General features: G+C 39.3%; 1 protein-coding gene across 3 annotated transcripts in view; it reads right to left on the minus strand.

Moving 5' to 3' along the window:
- AGAP1 (ArfGAP with GTPase domain, ankyrin repeat and PH domain 1) overlaps positions 1-22,366 on the minus strand; it is a 384,460-nt gene that overhangs the window by 219,479 nt on the left and 142,615 nt on the right. For all 3 annotated transcript variants that reach the window (XM_082483168.1, XM_082483167.1, XM_082483166.1), the window contains exons 4-6: positions 19,469-19,554; positions 15,215-15,356; positions 11,455-11,589 (exon numbers count right to left, since the gene is read on the minus strand). In XM_082483168.1, coding sequence (XP_082339294.1) covers positions 11,455-11,589; positions 15,215-15,356; positions 19,469-19,554 — 363 coding nt within the window. The remainder of the gene's footprint in view (positions 1-11,454; positions 11,590-15,214; positions 15,357-19,468; positions 19,555-22,366) is intronic.

Raw genomic sequence — 22,366 nt, forward strand, 5'->3', positions numbered from 1 at the left:
CTATGCTAATAATAAACTTTGATGTTTAAAATGTGTTTGTTACACAACAGAGAACATTACAAAAGGATTATGTTTATTACACCAGTTCTAAATGTTTGATAGCTCAGATAAAAGCATCCCTTTATTATAAGAGGAAAAAGCGAGCTATTCTCTTTAGTAAATGTTACTAAATACACTCCAAACACACCCAGGAACAGACAGAAGTATAGGAACTAAGAGATATAAATGTAGTATCAGCATTTTGAGAGTTTTTCATTTGAAAACTCCGAGGAAAGAGCTTCAGTGTGCTGTATGCCAGAAATAACAAATACATACAATACATAACATACAACAATTATTCTTTGGAACCTCAAGGGATGACAAGAAATACCGTGGCACAACGCACCAACAAGAACCGTGCGTGCCATGGCTCTTCCCAAGGTGAAGTCAAATTTTATCACAAGACTCCCTAGGGTTGGTATTGCCTCCTGCCTTTGCTCTGACAGCCTCTACTTTCTAACCCGAGCACAGGTTTTGCTTCCAGGTGTCCTAGGTGTTATTCTCACAGTTTTATAGCAAGGGGCAGGGGGCGTTTTCCTTTGCGTCTGTCTGGAGACAGGACACCTTGCACGTCAGCTCTTATTCTTTCATTCAGAAATGCTAAGCCAGCAAAGTCATTTTCATGGCAAAAAAAATTAAGTTAAATCCACAAAAGACAGGAAAAAGCAATGACCAAGGGACAACATATTAGGAATAATTAAAGAAATCAAGCTTTAGATATTTCACGCTGCCCCCTGTATTTGAGAACTTGTTGGACAAGCTGTACAGAACACGTGCTGTAAGGCAGCAGATGAGGTGTTAACATGTTTTAAGAATTCTGGGTATGAATTTAAGGAAAAGAAATCAGATTAAGCAATCATGCCATAATAAAGAGCATAACCATAGGAAGAGCAAGGAAGACCTGCTAGCAAGGGAGACTATACCCCAAAATGCAGCAAATAAGCCACAGTTTAGACAGGCCTCTTAAAAGTAAAACAGACGCAAGTAAGAAAGGGTTGTTGCTGTAATAACGAAAATGTAAACTAGCACTTTAAGGAGCTCATACTCTGCTGAAGCCCTTTTTGGCCCTGATCTAACCTTGTGGTCAGCTCCACCACCCTCCATTTATACCATCATTAGCAACTGCAAAAGCAGGGCTAAAGAATCATCTTGCTAATAGATATCACCAAGCAGTATTTTTTTTTTTTTTTTTTTTAATCCTCGCATTTGGAAACATCCCCAGCAATTGAGCCCTGTTAGCAGCCGTGCTGTTACCGTGTTACTCGCTATGCCATCAGTTTGCTGTTCAGGTCACTTGGCTCGAAAGAATCGCAGAAATTGTCACTGCTCTTTTCAGCTTCTGTCACCAACTCTGCCAGGAACTGCAGCATGACAAAATTTAGCAAAGGGATGCTTTTCCATAATTCAACCTCTGTCAAGCTGTCAGGACAACTGACTTATTTCTATTCTGCTTCTTCTTTTTTCTCTATTGAGAATAAGGTTCTGCAAGATGCAAGACAATTTACCAGCAGCATTATTTTCCCAAGGTACTAAACACAACAGCAACACAAATGCATAATTCAGACTGTAAAATAACAAAGCAGGAATAGATTAGAAATTAAAATCAAAGCACAAAAAATTGAAAGCATGTTTCTGCATGATATTAAAAAATGTCATGTAATGAGAGAGGCTTATATTTACAATACTCTGCATTTTAAAAAAGCAGTAATTGATTGCTATAGAGCGGAAATGATGCTCTATGCTTAAAATATGAGAGCAGATACCGTCATCTTTTCAGATATGCTTACCAAACTGAACACAAGCTCGATCTCCAGAGAAATTCCTTCAGATTAGTACTTCTGTCCACATCAGCAGACAGAACTAAAATTTAATCTATGGCTACAATACAGACATTACTGATACATACATGTTCAATAGTATAGACACTCCACAAATGTGCTTATAACGTTTTATCTCTGAAACACAGTTTACATGATCCTTTAAAAAGCACTGCTTACGCCTCTCACCCTCAGGTCTATCGCCAATAAAAATCAATTGACCACCAGACAACTATTGATCCTTCCTGCCCCAGGATTTTTCTTCAAGTTTGCTTTAAGGGATATAAACGTACTGGGCCAATTCTGAATCTTCAGTACTGGAAAACTTATTTTTTATATGTATATGTATATGTATCTACATTATTCTTTCCATTTAGTGAAGAATTTGCACATGATGAAGTAGGTCTTTCATTTATGTGCTCTTCAGAATATGTAGCAGCTCTTACCTACTCTGTAACATCAGCAGCTCTCCATCACCGTTGTCTTTTAGGTTTCAAGTAACATGCCTTGCCGCATACACTTCAAATTAAGACTTAAAGAGAGCGCTATAAAACTAACGCTATAAAATTTATAAGTCACATGAAAAGTTCTGCAGAGGTTACTGCTTTCTACAAGTAACCTAGTGAGTGACACACTTACCATAGCTAAAAGCTAAACCTCCCTGGAACTTTTAATAGCAACAGATCATTCAACTCCTCTGTACAAATTACAGCACTTCTTAAATGCCATACCCTGGACTATATCTTCTCATCCCATCATTAGTTCCAAGAATGAGAAAAACAGATGCAGACATGTCATTGGAAGATCTCTTTTTCTTCTTTCATCCACTTGCTTTTGAATCTGGGTGCAGATTTGAAGAAGGCTGATGGAGAAGTACAAGTCTCAAAGTCCCAGACGCCTGTCAAGTCCCTGCAATTCTCATGAAAAGTGGCAACCACGCAAAGGATATGTGATAGTCCCAACAAACAGCACAGCTGTAACATCAAACAACTGCCAAGCATGAGGGAAATGGCATACAAAAGAGACCTTGTGAGTCTCCAGGGACTACAGAAAAAAAATCTTGAACCATAATGTATAAAAAGCGTGAATTACAGTTAATCGGAAAACATAAACCCAAGGAAAAGGGGGCTCTAGTATAGTTTATTACATTGCTTGCACAAATGCCTACCTTTTTCCAGGCTGGTCCTGCTGATGCTAATTGCTTCCCAGGATGAAGACTTCTTCACACGTGCTGTTTCTCCAGGAAGTGCTCAATTCATAGAGCTTATTTCGAGACTTTCTATACGATACTGACTTCAGATATTGAATAATTTCCTCCTAACGACTAATATAGGACCCTCCTATAACAATGTAAAGTCTGATGTATGGTATCAGAACTGGTGGAGAACATACCATCTAAGGATATGGGTCTGAAAGATTAGATGGAAATCAGTATGCCTGGGGAGATATTTTGTAGAGAAATAAAAGGAACCACTACAAAACCATCAATGAAGTTAAATTCTTGTTTCCAAAACTGCACAAATGAAATCTTCTTATTTATTAATAGCATGTAAGAGTTACAGACAGGTAGGAGTAAGGCCAAAGTTTCATGCTAAACCAACATCAAGTTTAAAATAAAATGTATGCAGAAGCAGACTTTGCAAGACAAGCTGTATCAGATTTGTGTATTCAGATTTTTTTTCTACTGACTTTCATTACTAAACTCTTTCAGTTTTCTGATTCAGCTATACAAAGCTCAGAAGAAAATTCTCTAAAGACTGTTTATAAAATATATTAACACCAATTTAAGTTTACTCTGTCCTCCCCAAGCAACACAAAATAGGAAAAGAAAGAATACCACATATAGGTATTCAAGTAAAGAATTTACCCAAGTAGAGAATTACCGCTTCTGTGCCCGGCTATGGCATGTTCCTGGGAAAACGGACAGCAAAGCAAAGAGGCACATCCTCCAGCAAGCGAAAGCTCTTGGAAAGGGCTGTTCCACTGCATTTGGACCTACAGTCCTACTGCCGTGAAAGGGTATGGGTTGTTACGGTTGATTTGTTGATTTTTTTTATTATTTTTTTAGTCAGGAAGTACACAAAGCATCTAAAAAAACCAACCAAACAAACAAACAAAAACTTCTCCCACATGCAATGAAGAGAAATTGAAATCTGGAATCCTTTGTTAAACGCTAACAGCTTAAACGTCACTGATGTTCAAATTTAAGAGCAATAACCGAGTCTGTAAATACTGCCCACCAGTGTCAGGAATGAAGTGACAGCGGAAGGCCTCAGCTGACAACGTCATTCCTCAAATCCACTGTGTGAAACCCAAATCTCCCACCGCTTCACACAACCTCAGCGCCCCACGAAATTCGGGGCGCTGAGTCAGCGCGCGCAGACCAGGCCGCTGGCGGGTCCCTCGGGCCGGCACTAACGAATTACGAAGCTAATTGTTCCAAGCTGTCATCCTGGAGGACGCCGGCCGCCACTCCGGCCCGGCGGCAGGAAAGGGGCAGGCGGCGGGCGGAAGTAGTCCGGTAAAGTCTCCACGTCTCCGGCGAGGAGGGAGGCGCGGGCGGGAGGGTTTCCCAGCCCGGGGAGCGGCCGGGGGCCGGTCGGGCCCGTCAGGCCCGGGGCTGCCCCCGCCCCGCGGCCGCGGCTCCGGCGCCCCCTGGCGGCCGCGGGGGGGGGGGAGGGCGGGGCGCAGGCACCGCCCCCGGCGTCCCGCTACAGCCGCCCGCCTCCGCCGTGCGCTGCTTACATCGAAACCTGACATTAAAGCGTTGATTTAATCTTCATTTACACACCGATTGGCGCTGAAAATGAACGGGGTCGGCGGGTTTGTTGCTCCAGGCTAAGCGGGAGAGTGCTACGGACAAAAATTACATCCTTTTTATTCCTCCTCCTTAAAAACATTAAGGAAAATGCAAATACGTAGACCTAACCACCACAAAGATTTGTTTCCCGGTATTGCCGCAGCACGGAGGAGCGGGTCAAAGCTTCACCAGGCTGACCCCGTCCCCCTTTGAGTGGCCCGAGTGATGCACGATCGGAGCAGCGCATCACTCCCCAGGGTCACCGCTGCCCGGCCCGTCGCCGCTGCGCCTTCCCGAAACACAGGGCGTTCCAGGAGCCGGGGGACCTGCTCCCCAGCTCCCCACCCCACCCGGGTCCCCACTGCCCCAGCCTCCCACTCCCAAACAGAAGCAGCCTTCGGGCCACGTCTAGCGCAAGACTGAATATCGCCTCTTCCTAAAACAGCTGTCAGCAGAGTAAGGACTGACTGCGACTTTATTTACTTCCCATTAGACTGATTAACATTTCCTAATGAAAATACATCTATAAAAGCTGACTTGATAATACTGATGGCAAGTGACAGCCTTTCCCCACAATCTGCCTGTACAAGGATTAATTTGTCATTTTCCATCCCTTAATGGCGAATTTGTACTTCAAGGTACCCCTTTTAGAGAGATATGTTTCAACATAACATTAGAAATGTTATTTGGAAAGAAAATATTTCTGGTAAATGTTTACACGCAAACACACTCAATAATAATAGTTCAGTTTGCAAATCAAATATCCACAAACAACAGCACAACGCCAGAGCTAATGGTCCAAATTGTGAGGCAGCAATGGCCTCTGCCATTATACACCTGTAACTCCTGCCTCAATATTCACAGGTTTATTGCTATTCTGGGCATTTTTATTTCAAAATTTGTGTGTTACAGCCATCCATACAAGGAAAAACCTCCCAAATCTGTGTTTGATGACTCACGTAACAGATACGTATATCCTACCGTTCGCCCAACAGAACGGGGTATTTGAGCTTTCACCTTCTCCCTTGTTTAGGACACATGCTGAAGTAATAAAAACCAAATCCAAACCTCAAATAAACCCCAACCCTTACCAATACATTTTTATTAAGACAGACATGGCAGCAGCAACGCCATCCATGCTGAGACAAGCAAGTTGCATCAAAAATCTGCCACCAAGTGCATCTTCACAGGATGAGATTTGTCTGATAGTACCTTAGCAGGAAGGCTCTAAACCTTGACGTTGCAGAAATCCCTTCCAAATGGGGTTCATCAGAACATATATAGACATGCGTATGTATATATACACAGACACAAAAGAAATACAGTTCTACGTATTCCTACTAACTACACAAGTGGGTCAGCCTGCAAGCCCCTAAGATTGGAAATTAAGAAATTTTGAAGTTATAATAATAACATGATTAACCAGTAGGTTTTCATGATTTTGCCTTACACATACAGAGTTAGAGTAGTAACCACAGCAATATGAAGGATCTCCACATTGAAACCTCACGTTGAAAGATACAAATATCTTCTACTTCGATCACTAGCAGGTATACAACCGAAGTGAACTGTAAAGCTACAGTAACAGACTCAACTCAATCAAAATTAGATACAAACCCTTTTGTTTCACACCCAGTGATGCAACCTACATGGATGGTAAAATTTTATCCTCTAAATATTTGAACACTTGCTTCTCCTCTGCGATGTCAGAAAATCGCATAGCACACAGTTAAATGGGTCAAAGAAAATCTGAACATAAAGCAGGGAAAGACGTGCAATTATGAATACATTATGAACAAAAATAAAAGTCATTCTTATGCATTAATGGTACATCAAGCTAATTCAATAAGGCTAGAATCATTAAAAAGGCATCCTGGGGCAGTACACAGTCATTACAATACTGTGCTGACAAGAAATATTAAAATAATCATTTCCAATGTCATTGATAAGATCCATTCTGATAAGCAGGAATGTCCCCGCCCACCATTTCTTAATTGGGAAATCTGAAGTAAAATGGATCTTACTAGCATTTGATCTTATTTCTAAAAGCATAAATCCCCTGTCTGACAATTCCCAATTCCAAATATCAAAAGCTAAAAAAGAATTTATTATCCTCCATCATTGGGCACATTATTAAGCTAATCCCCTGGAACCTGGAAGTTTTCTTTTTTATTTCAGACTGAAATTCAGAGCCTGCTCATGCAGTTCTGACTTCAAAGAGCATCAGCGATTAGACCCAAGTGGGAAAACGCTGAAGGTTAAAAACAGCCCTCTAAAATGTTCAAAATCCTTCTTCACTTTAGAGTACAAACTTTTACACAAAACAGCTGATCGTCACATCACAGGATGCCTGAATACTTATCACACTTATGAAATTACAAGCTCTATCATACTACAAATAAAACAGTTTAATTTGTAATTATTAGGGTATTGGAAAATGAGTGATTCATCACATGCACATTCCAAAGGACTAAGAATAACCATCCTGACAACTACTGTTTACAAATTAGTTTTCAGATTCTTAAAGCATTAAAAACCAGTTATCTAAAAATACATACATGTACATTAACTACACATCAGCCTTCATAAAAAGTTTCTGCACACAAAAGTGAAATACTGTTGTAAAGCAGTTCAGATCGCAAAATATGAACCTACGGACTTGATGATCTTAGAGGTCTTTTCCAACCTAAATGATTCTGATTCTATACTCTATTACCATCAATAGTGAGCTTATCAACTGTAATGAAGCATTCTAAACAATGTATTTGGATTTAACTAAAGAAAGTAGCATTTAAATCATAATAATCATTCAAGTTAAATTATTCTACCACTCAACTGTGGGGAAAATAGGAAATGAGTTACAACAGACAACCACTAACAGAGTTCAGTGGATGGTTGCAGGGGAAAAATTGCAAATTAAATTTCTAATGTGTGTGCAATGAAGAAGTAAAAGACCCTTTAATGCCATTTCCAATTTCTTCCTCGGAAAGGTATGTCTACATCACATCAAGGCAGAAAACATGAACAAGAAACTAGATTTTAGAAAAAGCTTGTAAAACAGCACCTTTTGTAACTAAACTAATAATTGGTATGTTAAAGAAAAGTCTACTGTTACTTGGACTGGTAAGAGGGGCTTGGACAATGGAAGTTTACAGACAGTTTCAGGTTTACCAATTCACTGGCAAAGTTCCTGAAAAACAGAAGGGGGAGAGGAACAGGGTGCATTTGGACCATAAATTATGTATGTAAGTCCCAGCTGACACAAATCATTGCATAGTGTTTGACTTGACTAAAATAGGAGCATGCAAAATGAGAGCATTAAAGTTAACATGACTAAACCAAACACAATCTCACTTACTGCATCTGCTGCAATATCCACATTAAAAAAATAAAATAAAAAACCAAACCACCACCACACCACCCATAGCAATCAACGTTGTTCTAAAAATTTAAAAGTAGTGAAGTGTTCAAAGTTACAAGCCAGCAAAAGTTGCGGGACCTTGGCCAACATACCGAAATACCATCACAGACCGACCAAAGCAAACACCTGGAGCATCTAAACACCAAGCATTACCTACACTGGAATATAACAAATAGTGATTAAATCCTGTACCTAAATCCCAAGAACGGATACCCATCCAGATGGGAGCAAAGTCTAAAAACAATTTCAATACACAAAAACGGGTCTTGAAAGGTATAGTAGCTCCGTATCTTGCATACAGCTACTAACTTGTCAACAACTATTTTTCCTCAGCTACACACAATAAAAAACCTGTATTATCCATTTATCTATTAATGAAAAGCAATAATTTGTCTGTACCCCTTTCAAGTTTGCTTAAAAAATGCAGTTAATTTATGAAGGCTGCTAGCACTGACTCAAGGTTTCTTCAAAATAGTAAGAAACGCTTAAGAGCATACTATGTGAAGACCTCTACTTAGCCTGTTCTTCCTCCCCTCATCCCTTCTTTTCCTTGTTTATTGACAATATTTATATCAACAAGTGTTTTTTTTTTCAAATCAGACTTGGCTTTCAGATGTTGGATAATTGGCTTCATTTCTTCTGGAGAAGATCTTAACACAAAGAGAAGTTATTAACCCAACGCTGTGTGCCGCTTGCTTTTAAGCAAACAGAGCTCAAAAGTCCATGGAGGGGGACCAAAGAGGCAGTCCCTCTAAAGGTTGTATTGCAGAATTCACTTACATTAAAAAAAAAAAAAAAAACACCAACAACCCACAACCCCACCCCCCAAATTAAACCATGGGTATGGGGCCCAAGTCATGCAACCAGACAGACCTTTGGCTCCCTTGTTGAAGGGGGCCCCCAATTCCTTTAGTATAAGATGAGGAAGTGCCACTCCATCTTAACAGCAGCTTCAGAGAAGCCAGCAAGGTAACAGATTGGCTGCACACAGACTCACAAAGCACTAAAGTGTTCTACAGTTGATGTGCCAGCCATGTCAAGTCACAAGCCATTCCGGGCAATTTTATTAAATTACATCAGGTGTGGCAATATACATTTTATATTACATGGGTATCAACAAAGAATTTCGAACAAAATTGCAGTGTGTGTGTAAAACTTGCATACATTTCATCATACTAGCCTTTATTTCCAATTGAATACAACTTCACAAAAGAAGTAACCTATTTTTTTTCTGAAAAAGTAAAAAAGGCAAAGTAATTGTGATTAGTCTAAGGTTTTCACAGTATTAATGGTCATTAAAGCAATGGTGATATAGCCAGCACCTACAACGCTGACTGGTGCCAAGTGATAGCCCTTCCCACCGTTCCACTTATCTCCCAGTGGGTCAACCTGCTGATGTAAATCACAGTATTTCACATCCTTTCTCCAAAGTAAAGATAATTTAGAAGTTTTCTTCAAACCTCTGCGCTTCTACCCCTTGCCTTTTAAAGGTCTGCATATAGACTACAAGAACCCTCTGAAGAAGCCACTAAAAAACATCGTTAAGCCTACATTCAACCTGAACATCCTGGAGTTGCACAAAACAAGTGTCATTTAATCAAGTGATCCCTATTAACAATTTGCACTGTTCATTCGTGCCCCCTCACATAATGGGGTTAAGAAGTTGCTTTGTTTCCTGCTGAAATAAACAGCAAAAATTATCAGGAATTGGATATAGTCCCAGACATGTCTGGCAACTGTAACACATTTATACAGAAGCATTCCTAATCCTATTAGTTGGCAAATGTTAAATAGTTGGTTGACTGCCATGTAGGTAAAACAAAACCTTGATATTTCTTAAACACATGATATCTTTGTCAATTCTTTCTACTTACTACTGAAATTTAGCAGAGACACAAATAAGCTTCCTGGAAGCGTAACAAGTTTATCACACCAGATTTATGCCAAGAGACTTCTCTCTCAAAAGGTCCCTGGGAGGAGGAGAGAGAAAGAAAAAACAAACAAGAACAAAGCACCAAAAAAACCTACAAACAAGGAGGAAAAAAAAAAAGAAATAGACTATACAAAGATCCACAAACACCATGACTTGGAATACATAATTAAAAATCTAACCATAGATTTCAAAAATAAATGTACTAACAAAAACCCTAATGGTTCTTTGAAACTCGTGTTCAAAATAGAAAACCTAGGCAGTGAAAACAGTAATTTCTGCAACTTGTTGAAGCAAAAACACTGAGCAAATCATAAAGATAACCACTTCAAATGCTTTTCTCTGAAATCCTACCAACAGGACGGGTAGAAACACCTAGCACAGTGCATGTCAATATTTTCCATTTAAAAATTTGAATATTTTTCTTTTCTTTTTTCCATTTAAAAATTTGAATGTTTTTCTTTTCTTTGTAAATTTTAGCTTTTTTTGTACAAATCTGATGTGACACTGTCTCACATAACGACGCAGATCTTTGCAATGAAAAGCTGGCAACAAAAAATCCCCAGAGCTAAGGAGCTCTGAGAAGTATTTCAACATAATTAAGAAGGTTTTTACACGCAGAACTGCTGTGATGAAGAGCAGACATGTTCAGCCACTAAACAACCATAATAAGATAGCAAAGCCCCAAGACACCTAGCTGAATTTCCACTAGAGGGTGCACAAAGCCCATCTCATACAGCAGAGACAAGCAAGCATCACTTCTTCAGGCACAGAAGTTCTTCCAAGGAGTAACTGATCCAAAATCGTTACAGATGGTCAGAAAATACTTTTGTTATTCCTTTTTTGAGATGGTACACAATGATCCCAAATGCCTCCTACAAGGGAAACTAAAACATTGCTGCTAATGATGTTTTAAACCACCTTTAAGTTAACTTTACTTCTAAACCTGTACACAAGACTGCCAACTTCGAACACTCCATGAATGGCATGTGCTATTTCTCATGATTATTCTATTCTTATCTATTTTCTCAAGTTATTCTGTATTTCTCAAGTGTGGAAGATTATTTTCAACTACTTTGCACAAATAGCCTCTCCACATCTCCATGAGCACTAAATCAAAACAACTAAAATTCTGCTAAAATAAACCAAGCACCGAAGAAAACTGGAAAATAAATGAAGACTAAATCAAGCAGCTTAAGGTACTTAAGACTAAAGGTGCTGGCAGGGAACACAACACCATGCACGTGCCATGTTCAGCCTCATGAGCCCTCTGATTCACTTAAGACAGTTTTACAAAATACATCCCCCCAAACGAGCATTGTCTTTAACTAAACTTTAATGAATACTTGCACAACAGGCAAGTACCTGAGCTATCAGATATCGGTCGTTATTTAGAGAACCAGCTATAGTACTGTGTGGTACGCTGGATGAAAAAAGTAACCTTTACCGTCTTGGAAGACTCTCTCCACATTCAGTCCATAAGTAGCACAGGTTTCATAGTAAGTGCATCTCTTGAGATCATTTGATAACTTCCTCGCTCTGGCATCGTCTATGACACGTGGATTACTGGAACTTATAGCATCTACAGCAACGGCAGGGAAAAAAATACACATTTAAATACAATTTGAAAACATCCATCTTATAATTACCAGCACTATCCCAGTGAATTTAAGCACACACCATGAGACTTTCAGAACTTTTAGAAAACAACAGGGGTGTGCATCACTCCAATTTGAACTCTTACTAAAATCACCAGCATACTGATTGATTCCAAAAACCAGGAAGACAACTACAATGTTTTTTGGTTACCTTAAAAACATATTTAAGTCACTAATGCAAAATATACACAGTCACGTGAAAGAACATGAGCTCTAACATAAAACATACTTAGGAAAACAAAGGGCTAATGATTATAAACACATCAAATGATTTTTAGGCCTCCTATAAATATCAGCAGTGGTTTACAAGTAACCTTCACCTATAGAGCATGAAGCATGAAACATGACATGTTTGTAATAACAAGAACATTTTCAGTAGAGAAATGGGATGGGGGGAGAAGTGGTACCAGGTATGACTGTAACACTCAGGGAAAGTGTTAAGAGACACGTTTTTCGTAAAAATCAAACAAACAACAACAAAAATACAAACAACAAAAAATATATAGTTAACACTAAGACAAGGGTGTGTATATGTGTGTGTAAGAAATAAGAAAGCTGTACAGGACTGCAATTACCACGTAGCTAAAAATCTACAGTCCAGCTCTTCCCTTAGTTCCCCATCTGTGCTTTTTTTGGTCCTTCCCATTTTTTATGCTAGTTGTCTCAGCATCTTGCTTAGGCACAGCCAGCCAACAGTGTGCTAGCGAGGCTGGGCTGGAAGCAAAGCACTCTGCTAAACCCTAACCCCAAACCCACAGCGCACACTACGCCTTGGTCAAGGGAGACACTCGCAAGTTTAAAACTGAGATTTCTCCTATATCCACAGGTTGCACTGCTGAGCTTTCAAGTCACAGTCAAGACTGGATCGAGGAAACTCATCGTAAATGACCATCTCAAACCTTGATTTAAATGCACCCACAAGACATCATATGAACATATTGCAAAAGCCAATAAAAATTATATTTTTCTCAACAAATAATAATACTTTAGACCTCTCTGGAAAAGCTACTTTTTATGCATGCTTTTTAACTCCAATCTCTACAGTATCTCCATAGGAGCTGAAAAAAAACTTTTTATCAGGGGAAAAAGTAAAACATGTTAAACAATGAAGAAGTTTCTTCATTGCTACTCCATCATAGTGATGAACTCTACAAAGGCTATACAGTTTGACTATAAGTGATGATACTATGAACAAATCTTAAAAAGCAATTTTTTTTTTTTTTTTAATTCCGGGAGTATCACAGTAATCTTTAGCTGTGACAAAAAAAGTTGTAAGGGGAGACAGCAGTACATCCTGTTCTACAAAACTCTGCAGCTACCACCTCATCACCAAAATAGGCGTCGATTTCAGCATTTAGAGCTGCTCAGAAAGTTTTCCTAAAAATCTGCTACTTTCCATGGTAGCATAACTTCCTTCTTTGGAAAAAGCAGCATCACTTTAATATGAGAATGAAGGCAGTGACTATTGCAGTGCTGTACTTGAGGCTCGGTTCTGGGTGTGACATGACCACATCTCAACTGATGTTATCACTACCTTCTCACAAGATCTAAATTAATAAAACCAGAGCAATTATTTGGAGAGCCAACGGCAGATTTTTTTTAATCAGCAGAGGGCGCTGAAAACATTTAACCAGAAAGGAACTGATAAGCAACACCACAGCTTCAAAAAGCTTGGGTTCTGAAGCAAATTCAGACCTACAGCCTGGCCCACCAGCCACAGCAGAACAAGACAGAGGAAGCATGAGGTGAGCACGAACGTTTTGGGAGAGACTTCATTTCACAGCTCATTTCAAGAATATCAGTCAAAACCAACAAGCTGGATGTCAAGCAGCTGCATTTCAAAAATAATTTTAATAGGTATATTTATATATTTCATTTCACTGTGTTGTTTGACAGTCAATGTAGCCAAAAAGCTTTGTTTTCTTCTGAGGCTTACTCCCAGAATTAGCAGTATTTCCATATTTACTCACATTCAAATAAATCCCCTTTGCATCAGTGCTGCAACAGAAAATGAACTTTGAAAAACAAATTCCTCTCTGGTAATAAGTAGAATGAGATGGAAAACCATACCCCAAGGTGTCAAAAGTGCAGAAAGGGAAGCACCTCAGTGAAACAATTAGCCCTCTTCTTTTTCAACTCCAGTTTTAAGTTGACATTGTGGCCCTTCAAAGCAGTTTATTTTCTGCTTTTTGGCTGGAGTTTCTGCTATCCTAGGACTTTTTCTGTACCTACTTCCCTTTTCATTCTTTATCATCTGTTTCCGCCTAAAGCCCAGTTGCAATTCCTCCTTCCGTGCTGCCCACACTTCCCCTGCCTTCACGTGGCAGTGCTGGTGTCACAGCTCTGCAGGCAGGCAAAAGCAAATTGGTCTCTGACCAAAAGAATAAGCTGAGAAAGCAGTGAAGAGGTTCAACATCACCAAAACCAGAGGCATACACTACAAGAGAATATGCCCAAAATCAAATCTACAAGAGCAACTTGTGACACTTGTGTTGTCCCTCTAACACAGCGCAGTAATCTGACAATATATTGAAAGCAACCCCTCAGTATGAAGGCACTCACAAAAATGTCTGTATTATGCTTCCAAAACAGCAGCTCTACAAAGTAAGAAGTCTCAAGTCCAGCACCTAATGCAGGAACTCCTCATTTTTGGTAAGAATTATCACAGGAGGAACATCTACGTGGCTAGGTGCAGAGCAGCCTCAACTCTTGTGTGTCTACTCCATGCATCAAACCAACTGCAGTATGGGAAACTGCTGAAACATTAATGTGAGGCACTGGCAAAACAAGGCAGGGAATAACCAAAAGACAGCTCAGATGCAAAAGAAACTGAAATATTACTGGTATCCTTCCCTTCCCACATTTCCCCATAGGATAGCTGCAGCTAGCTGCTGCTCCAGAGGGGGTTTTGGAAAAACAGAATTGTGGGGGGTTGTTTCAGGAGGTTAAAAACTACATTTCCATATAGTTTGAAAAATGGTACAGCTGAGAGATTGCACAAGGGCACAGTTCAGTTCTGTTTCTTCACAGAAGAAAGAGGAAACCTGTTGAAGGTTTTAAAACCTCTGTCTCCTAGGAATGCCAAGGTATTGATCACTTCTAGACTGCCAAGCTAAAGGAGACTGGTCCCACTTCAAAACTTTGTTACACAACTGATTCCCCTGCCCAAATTCAACATCAGCATCTCCCTGCTGATCAAGAAAACCACCATGACTGGCAAGCACTAAAAATACTTTTTTTTTTTAAACATCCTTCTAAATCGTCATTGCTGAAGTCCTACACTCCTTGGCCCAAGAATACTGCATAGACGTTTGTCTCTTGTCTCAAACCAGTCCTCACAACACCATGGCCCTGTAGCAAGCCAGATGAGGAAGCCCGGATGGCAGACCACCACCCTGCTGATTAACTGCTGGTTTATCCACAAGCTCTCATCATGAGATGAGTGGCAGTGCTGACGCAAGAGAGGGGAAAGAACAGAACATGGCTTTGCCAGCTTGGAAGAGTCTATACGGTCACAGAAATAAACTTGTAAATCAAGACTGCACTTACCCTGGGTTCCCACTAGTACCATTGGAATTTCACTAGTGTTACGATAGTTAGCCATACGGCTGTAGTAGTGGTAAACAGTCTGGAAGCTAATTTCATCTTCCAAGCTGAAGACAAATATAACAGCATCCACCCACATGGCAAACTGCAGAATAAAAATGGAAAAGGCATACTGTGAGAAAAGCAGTGAAGAGGAAAAAAGAGAAACATTTTTACCTTACTTGAAGGGAAATACACATCAGAGAAACTTTGTTAGTAACAATAACCAAGACCTTAAAAGTGGCATATCGTTACTAAAATGATGAATCAACATTCATCACTCTGCAAGTGATGGGGATCTAGGATACAGAAAGGTTTTTCCCCATGCTCACAACTGCATCTCTTCTTCAGTGGTATATGGTATTACAAGCCCAACTACTATCAGCAGCATGTTGGTTTTGACTCACAGAAAAAGAAAACACTGCAGCCTCAGATTTCTGAATTTGTGAATTATAAATGAAAAGCACTTCTCTAGGCACCTAAATGCCCTATTTAGGGTGTTATTTCCCCACCCTGTGCTTTACATGCATGCATGCTGATGTTTCTGTTAATGCCAGGACAAGTATTATGGTTATGGTTTTACAAGCATTGCCAGTAATTCTCACAACTTGATCAATGTCCAAAAACATTAATTTAAAATTTCCAATTCTTCACTATATAGACACTCTGAGCAGACAGTACTGAATGTCTCATTCAGCATTCAGTGTGACAGCAAACTATTCTCTTGACATCAGTAATCTGCTAAAAAACATGCATATACACAGGCCAAGGCAAGGTGTTGCTTAAGTGACCATGCAAGTGAAAAAGTTTCAGCTCACAAGTGGAATAAGATTGTTTAAACACATTTAACATAACAGTAAACGTATACAGGACATTAAAAAAAGACTGAAGTTAAGCTTACCTCACTGCCTTTATTTTTCCCTAAGTGACTCCATTCCTACCCAAATTTAGATCAAGTTTCAGCCATCAACATTCATACTTTTTATTTTACTACTACTACAATATGCTAGGTAGAATGGGGACACACTGAACATTCAAAGAGCTGCAAGAAGGTTCATTTGGGAAACATTTATATACATTTTGCTGACTTTTACATGACTAGCCTAGGTTTGTAAGCCCTTAACTTCCTTCCTACCAACTCTTGCAGTATTTAAACTGCTTCAATCAGTAGTTTGTAGATTCACACAATCTCAGCTTTTAGTAAGGCATCCCAAGCTGGTATATGCAAAAGGAAGAAAAAAGAGCCGCAGTATGAAGTTACATACTGAAGTTGCTGAGCTCATTAAATTTTCCTTTTTCAGAAGCAGGAGCTAGTAGTACTTCTTGCCTATTTTTCATACAGCCTATTAGATAATAATTTAAGTTAATGTGCGTATTCATGACTGTATTGTACTTGAAACCAAACACATCTCTTATGGTTACAGCATAAAAAGAGGCAAAAATGTTTTGAGGTTGTCAAGATAGTCAGGAGGACAATCATGTAGATGGTTAAGGATAGGACTATCTACACACAGCATAGCTACTGCCAGAATAAGGTCAACTGCCACAGCATTAAATTTGAACTATTCAAACCAGAAGATCTAACCAAAGGAACCAGAGAAAGCATCATTACCGTGGACTTGGTCTTGGGTCTTATTATTAAGTGTTTCTCCCTGACTGGACTTAGCAGCATCATGCCAAGAATTCTTCCTTACAGCTACAACATCCTTAAAGCATCACTTTGGAAGCTCACAGTCTCTCTAAATTTTCTCAATGTCTCATCAGCATTCAGCAGCAGCCTTCTAATGAAGATTATTTAAAAAAATCCAGAGGGTGGTTATTTGATGCAGTGTCCTCCAGACACAAAAATATTTCCAGTAATTTCTTGTTTCTCTATTTATATTAAAGTAAGTTTAAGCTTTGTGGGTACCAGACCTGTGATATTAAAAACCAAAGGAATTTTGGAAAACACGCAGGTCTGGAAACCTGTCTTATCCACACCACTGAGCAGAGAACAGCTTGAAAGAAGGATAACTCAGCTGCTGATACACAAATCCATCTTCAGACTACTACTGTGATTGAGCAGATCTGTTTGTTCAAGGTAAGTTCAAACAAACCCAAACCATATACCAAAGTTCTACTTTTTTTTTTTTTTTTTTTTAATAGCATGCAACAACTTACTACAGCTCAGTTATGTTGATTGAGTTTTACAATAGGAGGCAACTACATTCAGGTAACAGCAAGAGTAAAATCAAACCTGGTGAGCAAAAGAAATGTTCAATATTCACAAACTTAGTGGCAAGACTGAGGCAGCACCAGCTAGTGCATCTCACCACCTTCTTGATCAATAAAATTAGGGGTTTTTTTATTAGTTTCACCTCCAGACAATCGTATGTTAGACAAGACAGATCACAGATGCAGAAAGTGAGTCTTCAGGTGAGTTCATTTTCCCCTCCCTTCCTGCCAAAAAAAGGGGACAGTGAACTGAGACCTGAGCTGTGGCCTTCTTTGCACTGAAGCAAAGACTACGTTAACTGGGGAACTCTCCCTGACCCCTGCTGCTGAGTGTCAGGAAGACCCCAGTTCAGCTTGTTACTTATTGAAGACATAATTCTATCCCACTACTTGCTTATGATATAGAAAGGGTTAAGGTTCTGCTTTTTGCAACAGCACAGTATATTTTTGTGGATAGTTGGGTGGGATTTTTCTTTTGAAAAATTCCATTTTCATTATAGTTATAAATATTCATGAACCCAGGAGTTAACTTTTTATTCCATGAATTAATAAACAGATTAAAGATTTTTTAATATACACGCTACTTGAAATTATACCCAAAATATCCCAAAATATTTTACATGTGAAACGTCTTCTGAAAGATGAATAACACCTTAAACCTTTCCATACTCAATATTTGCCGAAGACCAACTCTCAGCAACAATAGTAATTAAAAACCCCAAATTTACCTAGCATAGATCTAAAGCAAAACAGTGTCTGTTCATTAGTTTGCAGTTAGTTCAAATGAACTCTGCAAAACCGATTCTTCAGATATAAAAATATTTAGATTGCTGTGTGTACCCTTACAACTCCAGTATTTATGTTTTTACATGAGTGAATGTTCTCTCAGCATTGGGGCCTGGAAACTGTTGTGTACTTCAGCCAAATTATTCACAGCCTAAAACAGAGCACTTCTTTTAGGCTTGAGCCTCACATGGCTGCAGATGTGTCAGTGACACTAATTTTTTGTTTTTATTTCAACTTCCTTCCAGGATGTCTCTCTTGGTCTCCGTTTCCTCCACCTCCTTTCTCTCCTTTGTCCAGGCACCTTCCCCCATGCTCAAACCCTCCTGCAGCTAATGAGCAATAGTGGAGCATTGAAACACAAGCTGCTGCTGCTGGCACAGCTCCCGTTCAGCTGTTTGGCGACAGTGCAGTTCCTGCTGCTAGATTTTTTTTTTTTTTTGGAAGCTGATCCACCACTGAAGAGCCGAGCAAAGCAAGGCCAGCGGCAGCTCAAGAAACGCCCCAGTGCCCAGGTGAGGAGAGGTAGCGGGGAGACAAGGAGGATGCCTGAAGACAAGGACACTGCCTGCAGACAGGCTGGCAGAGTCTGTGGTGATTTACGCATCCCCTAAGCAAATGCTTCACTTCGCATCACTCAAAATAGAGTTAAGCGCACAAAACCACAAGTGTCTTCTCAAAGGCAAATCCCGATGGGTCGCCTTCTACTAGACAAGGAGGTAACACACCGTATACAGAAGCCAAGTCAGAAATCAGAGAACTCAGCGAACTGAACTTGAACTGGAACTTGCAAAGTTGAGTCTTCAATGGCACAGGGAGCAAAATGTGAAAGCAATAGGGAACACAATGATTTGTACGCAAGTATGTGTCACTGTGCATACGCGTACTTTGTCTTTTAAGAGTTTAGAGATTCATACTCAGAAGAAAACTTATGACTATAACATGCAACTTTGCCACCACGGGAAGCATATTGATTAGGCATTCAATATGAGTTAACTGTGTATCTTTCTTTACTACATGGTTTCACACTGTAATTGAAATCACAAATGTTTTCTAAACAGAGTATTTTTCACCCCAGGCCGATGTATACATTTACCCAACAGAAACATGAGAAGGACCCAGGAAAGAACAAAACAAAGCCAGTTGTCTTTAAGGAAGGTTTTTTTAAAATAAAGAAAACTCTGGTGTTAGGCCGTAAAGCTCTATATATGCAATGCTCACCTGTGCCTCTGGAGGTCCCCCTTCATCTCTAATCAGCAGCAGATAGCTTTGTCCATCAACTACTATCTCTTTCTTGAATCTCCCACCTGTCACACAAAGTAACTCATTATGGACAGAAAAGGCAAAAAATACAACAGAAAAAGGCTTCGCTTGTGGAAAAAAGGTGTCCTTAAAGATCTTTCACAAATGAACTACTGCGAATGTAAGTTAAGTTCATGTGCATAGAAATTACATAAGAAAGTTAAGTCACATACTTTAAAAATAAGGCTCGTGGAACAAAGCCAACAATGGCATTACAAACACTAACTCCCATGTTAGGTGTACTTGGGTTTTATACATATAGCTAAAAGACGGTCACCTTTGTTTTAGAGATACATTTCTCAACATTATATAAGAAAGGCAAACATGGGAAAGTTGCACACAAACAACACCATGTATTAGAACTACAATAAATTTCTGGTGTGAATTAGCATTTCCTCAAGAGAAGCCCAGTTCTTACAGCACACATGTAATGTTATGAAAATGATACTTCTATATTCACAAACCACAGTTAGGGGAAAATACTAGACACATGTTAGACAAAAAAACTACAATGGTGGTACCTCTGTAGAGATGTACTAAACTAACAGAGAATGTTGTGCCACTTACTAGCAGGATGAATTAAAGACCTATTTTGGAGATGTAGATAAAGAGTGAAGCTGCAGCCTTCAGCCAAATTCTATTCCTGACCCTGTTATTGCAGGGAGATGTAGAATATTGAGTGCTTGTGAAGACCAAAGAGCTGGCACTGAACCTAAGCAACCAAACCGGGGCATGCAGCTGCAACCTTAACTTCACTGGCCTGATGGGGACTTCAAGCGTGACCCAAGGGCAGAATTAGGGCTGCTTTCCTTTGGGGTTATGCATATTTTAAGCATCCTGCTGTGTCTCATGATGGACTTCAGATAATGACAAATCGCATTTAGGTTTTCTGGTGTGACCAAGCCTAAACCAGGATTAGCAAACTTGGCCTGCCTAAGTAGTTGGGCTGCATTTAGGCTCCTCTCCTGGAAGCAAAAGCACACTTATCTCCTCCCACCTAAGCCACAAAGGCCCCAAGGCCTCCATGCTTAGCATCATCCAATTGTCTCACATTTGAACTTACCAGACTAAGATAAAACATATCTACTGATGCACACTAGTCTTCACCTCATTTTTTTTAAACTAGAATTATCTCCAATTTGAACCCTATTTCCCAATGACACCTACTTCAAAACTTGTACTATCAAAATCAATGCATTTAAACATGTGATAGGTGAGTGAGCTTGTTCTCCAAACAAGCTCTCTAAGCAACTAAGTCAGTACATACAGGCTAACACTGATCCTCAAAACATTTCCACAAAAATTGCTAGCCTTAGGGAAACAACAAACTGGCTTAGACCCACCATTCCTCCAGTCCAACCATTACAGCAGGCTGTAAATCAAGATCACTCAATAGTTCAGCTATGTGCAATATTTAAGCATGTTTAAACACATTTCATGTTTAATAGAAGACATAAGAACGGGGGAAGGGCAGGTCATTTGTGGGTTTTGTTGTTGGTTTTGTATTGGCTTTTTGTTTGTTTGTGGTTTAATTATTTTCTTTATAAACCTACCCTATTATGAGTGGGTTAGCAGTACCAAACATGCAACAATTAAGACTGTCACATTTCTGATTGTTTAATTGCACAGAAAGAGAAGAGCTATGTATAGATTTTCATTATCTTGCTCGCAAACTGGATTTCAATTTTGCCTTTGAAGATCAAGTGGCAGATAAATACATATAATTAGTGAACTTGAAAAGAATAATCAAAACCAAGTGTAAAACTTTGAAAGGAAACTAGTGTCAGCTCTCAGGAACTGAATTTCTGTTAAGCAGATCATTATTTCTACATGTCATCAATTAATTGTATACACTTCATAATGAAGTATTAAATAAGATTAATTACTTAATATACAGCCCTCCAGAGAGGCTCTTTAAAGCTGTAAGTAACAATGGGAATGCAGTACATATGTGATCGAAGAGTGAAAGTTCTGTGTAATTGCCATTTCCTATTTCCTTTTTTAAACACTGAAAGTTCACACAGCTAATTATAAAATACCACCAACTGAACACATTTAAGAGCCAACTCATTATTCCCTCTTGTCACTAAGCTGCCTTTCAAGTTTCGCTGTATCTTCAGACTGTCCTCAGAGGCATAAAGAAGGTACAGGCAAGGTGAAATAAAAAGCTTAAGTAGAGAATTGAAAAAAAGAAATAAAATACATGGATGTAGTATTAAAATGTACATACACAGATCATAAATGTAAGCACTACGAGATTTATTCTTGAGAGCCACTTCATGGTTACTAAAGATTTTGTTTGCAGGAGCAGGTTTGAGAAGTGTACCATATTTAACAAATACAGTAAAAAGTTATCCAACAGCTCTCTTCCTATATGAATCCACACTAAGTGACAAGCTTGTGTACCTGTTCCTTGCCTTCCTCAAAAACACTGTGCATAGAGCTCAGTACAATGATAATGTATTTTTATTTCCAGTATTGAATTCAAATCTTGACATCCTGTACCGCTTCACGGTCTGTCATGCTGGAAGAGCTGTGCTGCAGTCAACAAGCATATAGTCAATTCATATCTATTTAAGTGGCTTCTTTACCCCTTAAAAGCTGAGTGTGCTTATTATCTAGAACATGCACATCCTTGCACATCCTCATACATTCATTTATTTTTGTTTAGGTTTAGGTATTTCATGATAAATAGTTTAAACCTAATAACCAAAATATTTAAAAGAATGCCCTGCATTCCCAATCTGTGATAAGTATTTCAAATCAAATCTGAAGATCCAGAAATGTAACAGCAGACTCGTGCTCATCCCCCAATTA

The sequence above is a fragment of the Vanellus vanellus genome (genome assembly GCF_965231255.1).
Source record: "Vanellus vanellus genome assembly, chromosome: 5".
Classification (NCBI taxonomy): Eukaryota; Metazoa; Chordata; class Aves; order Charadriiformes; family Charadriidae; genus Vanellus; species Vanellus vanellus.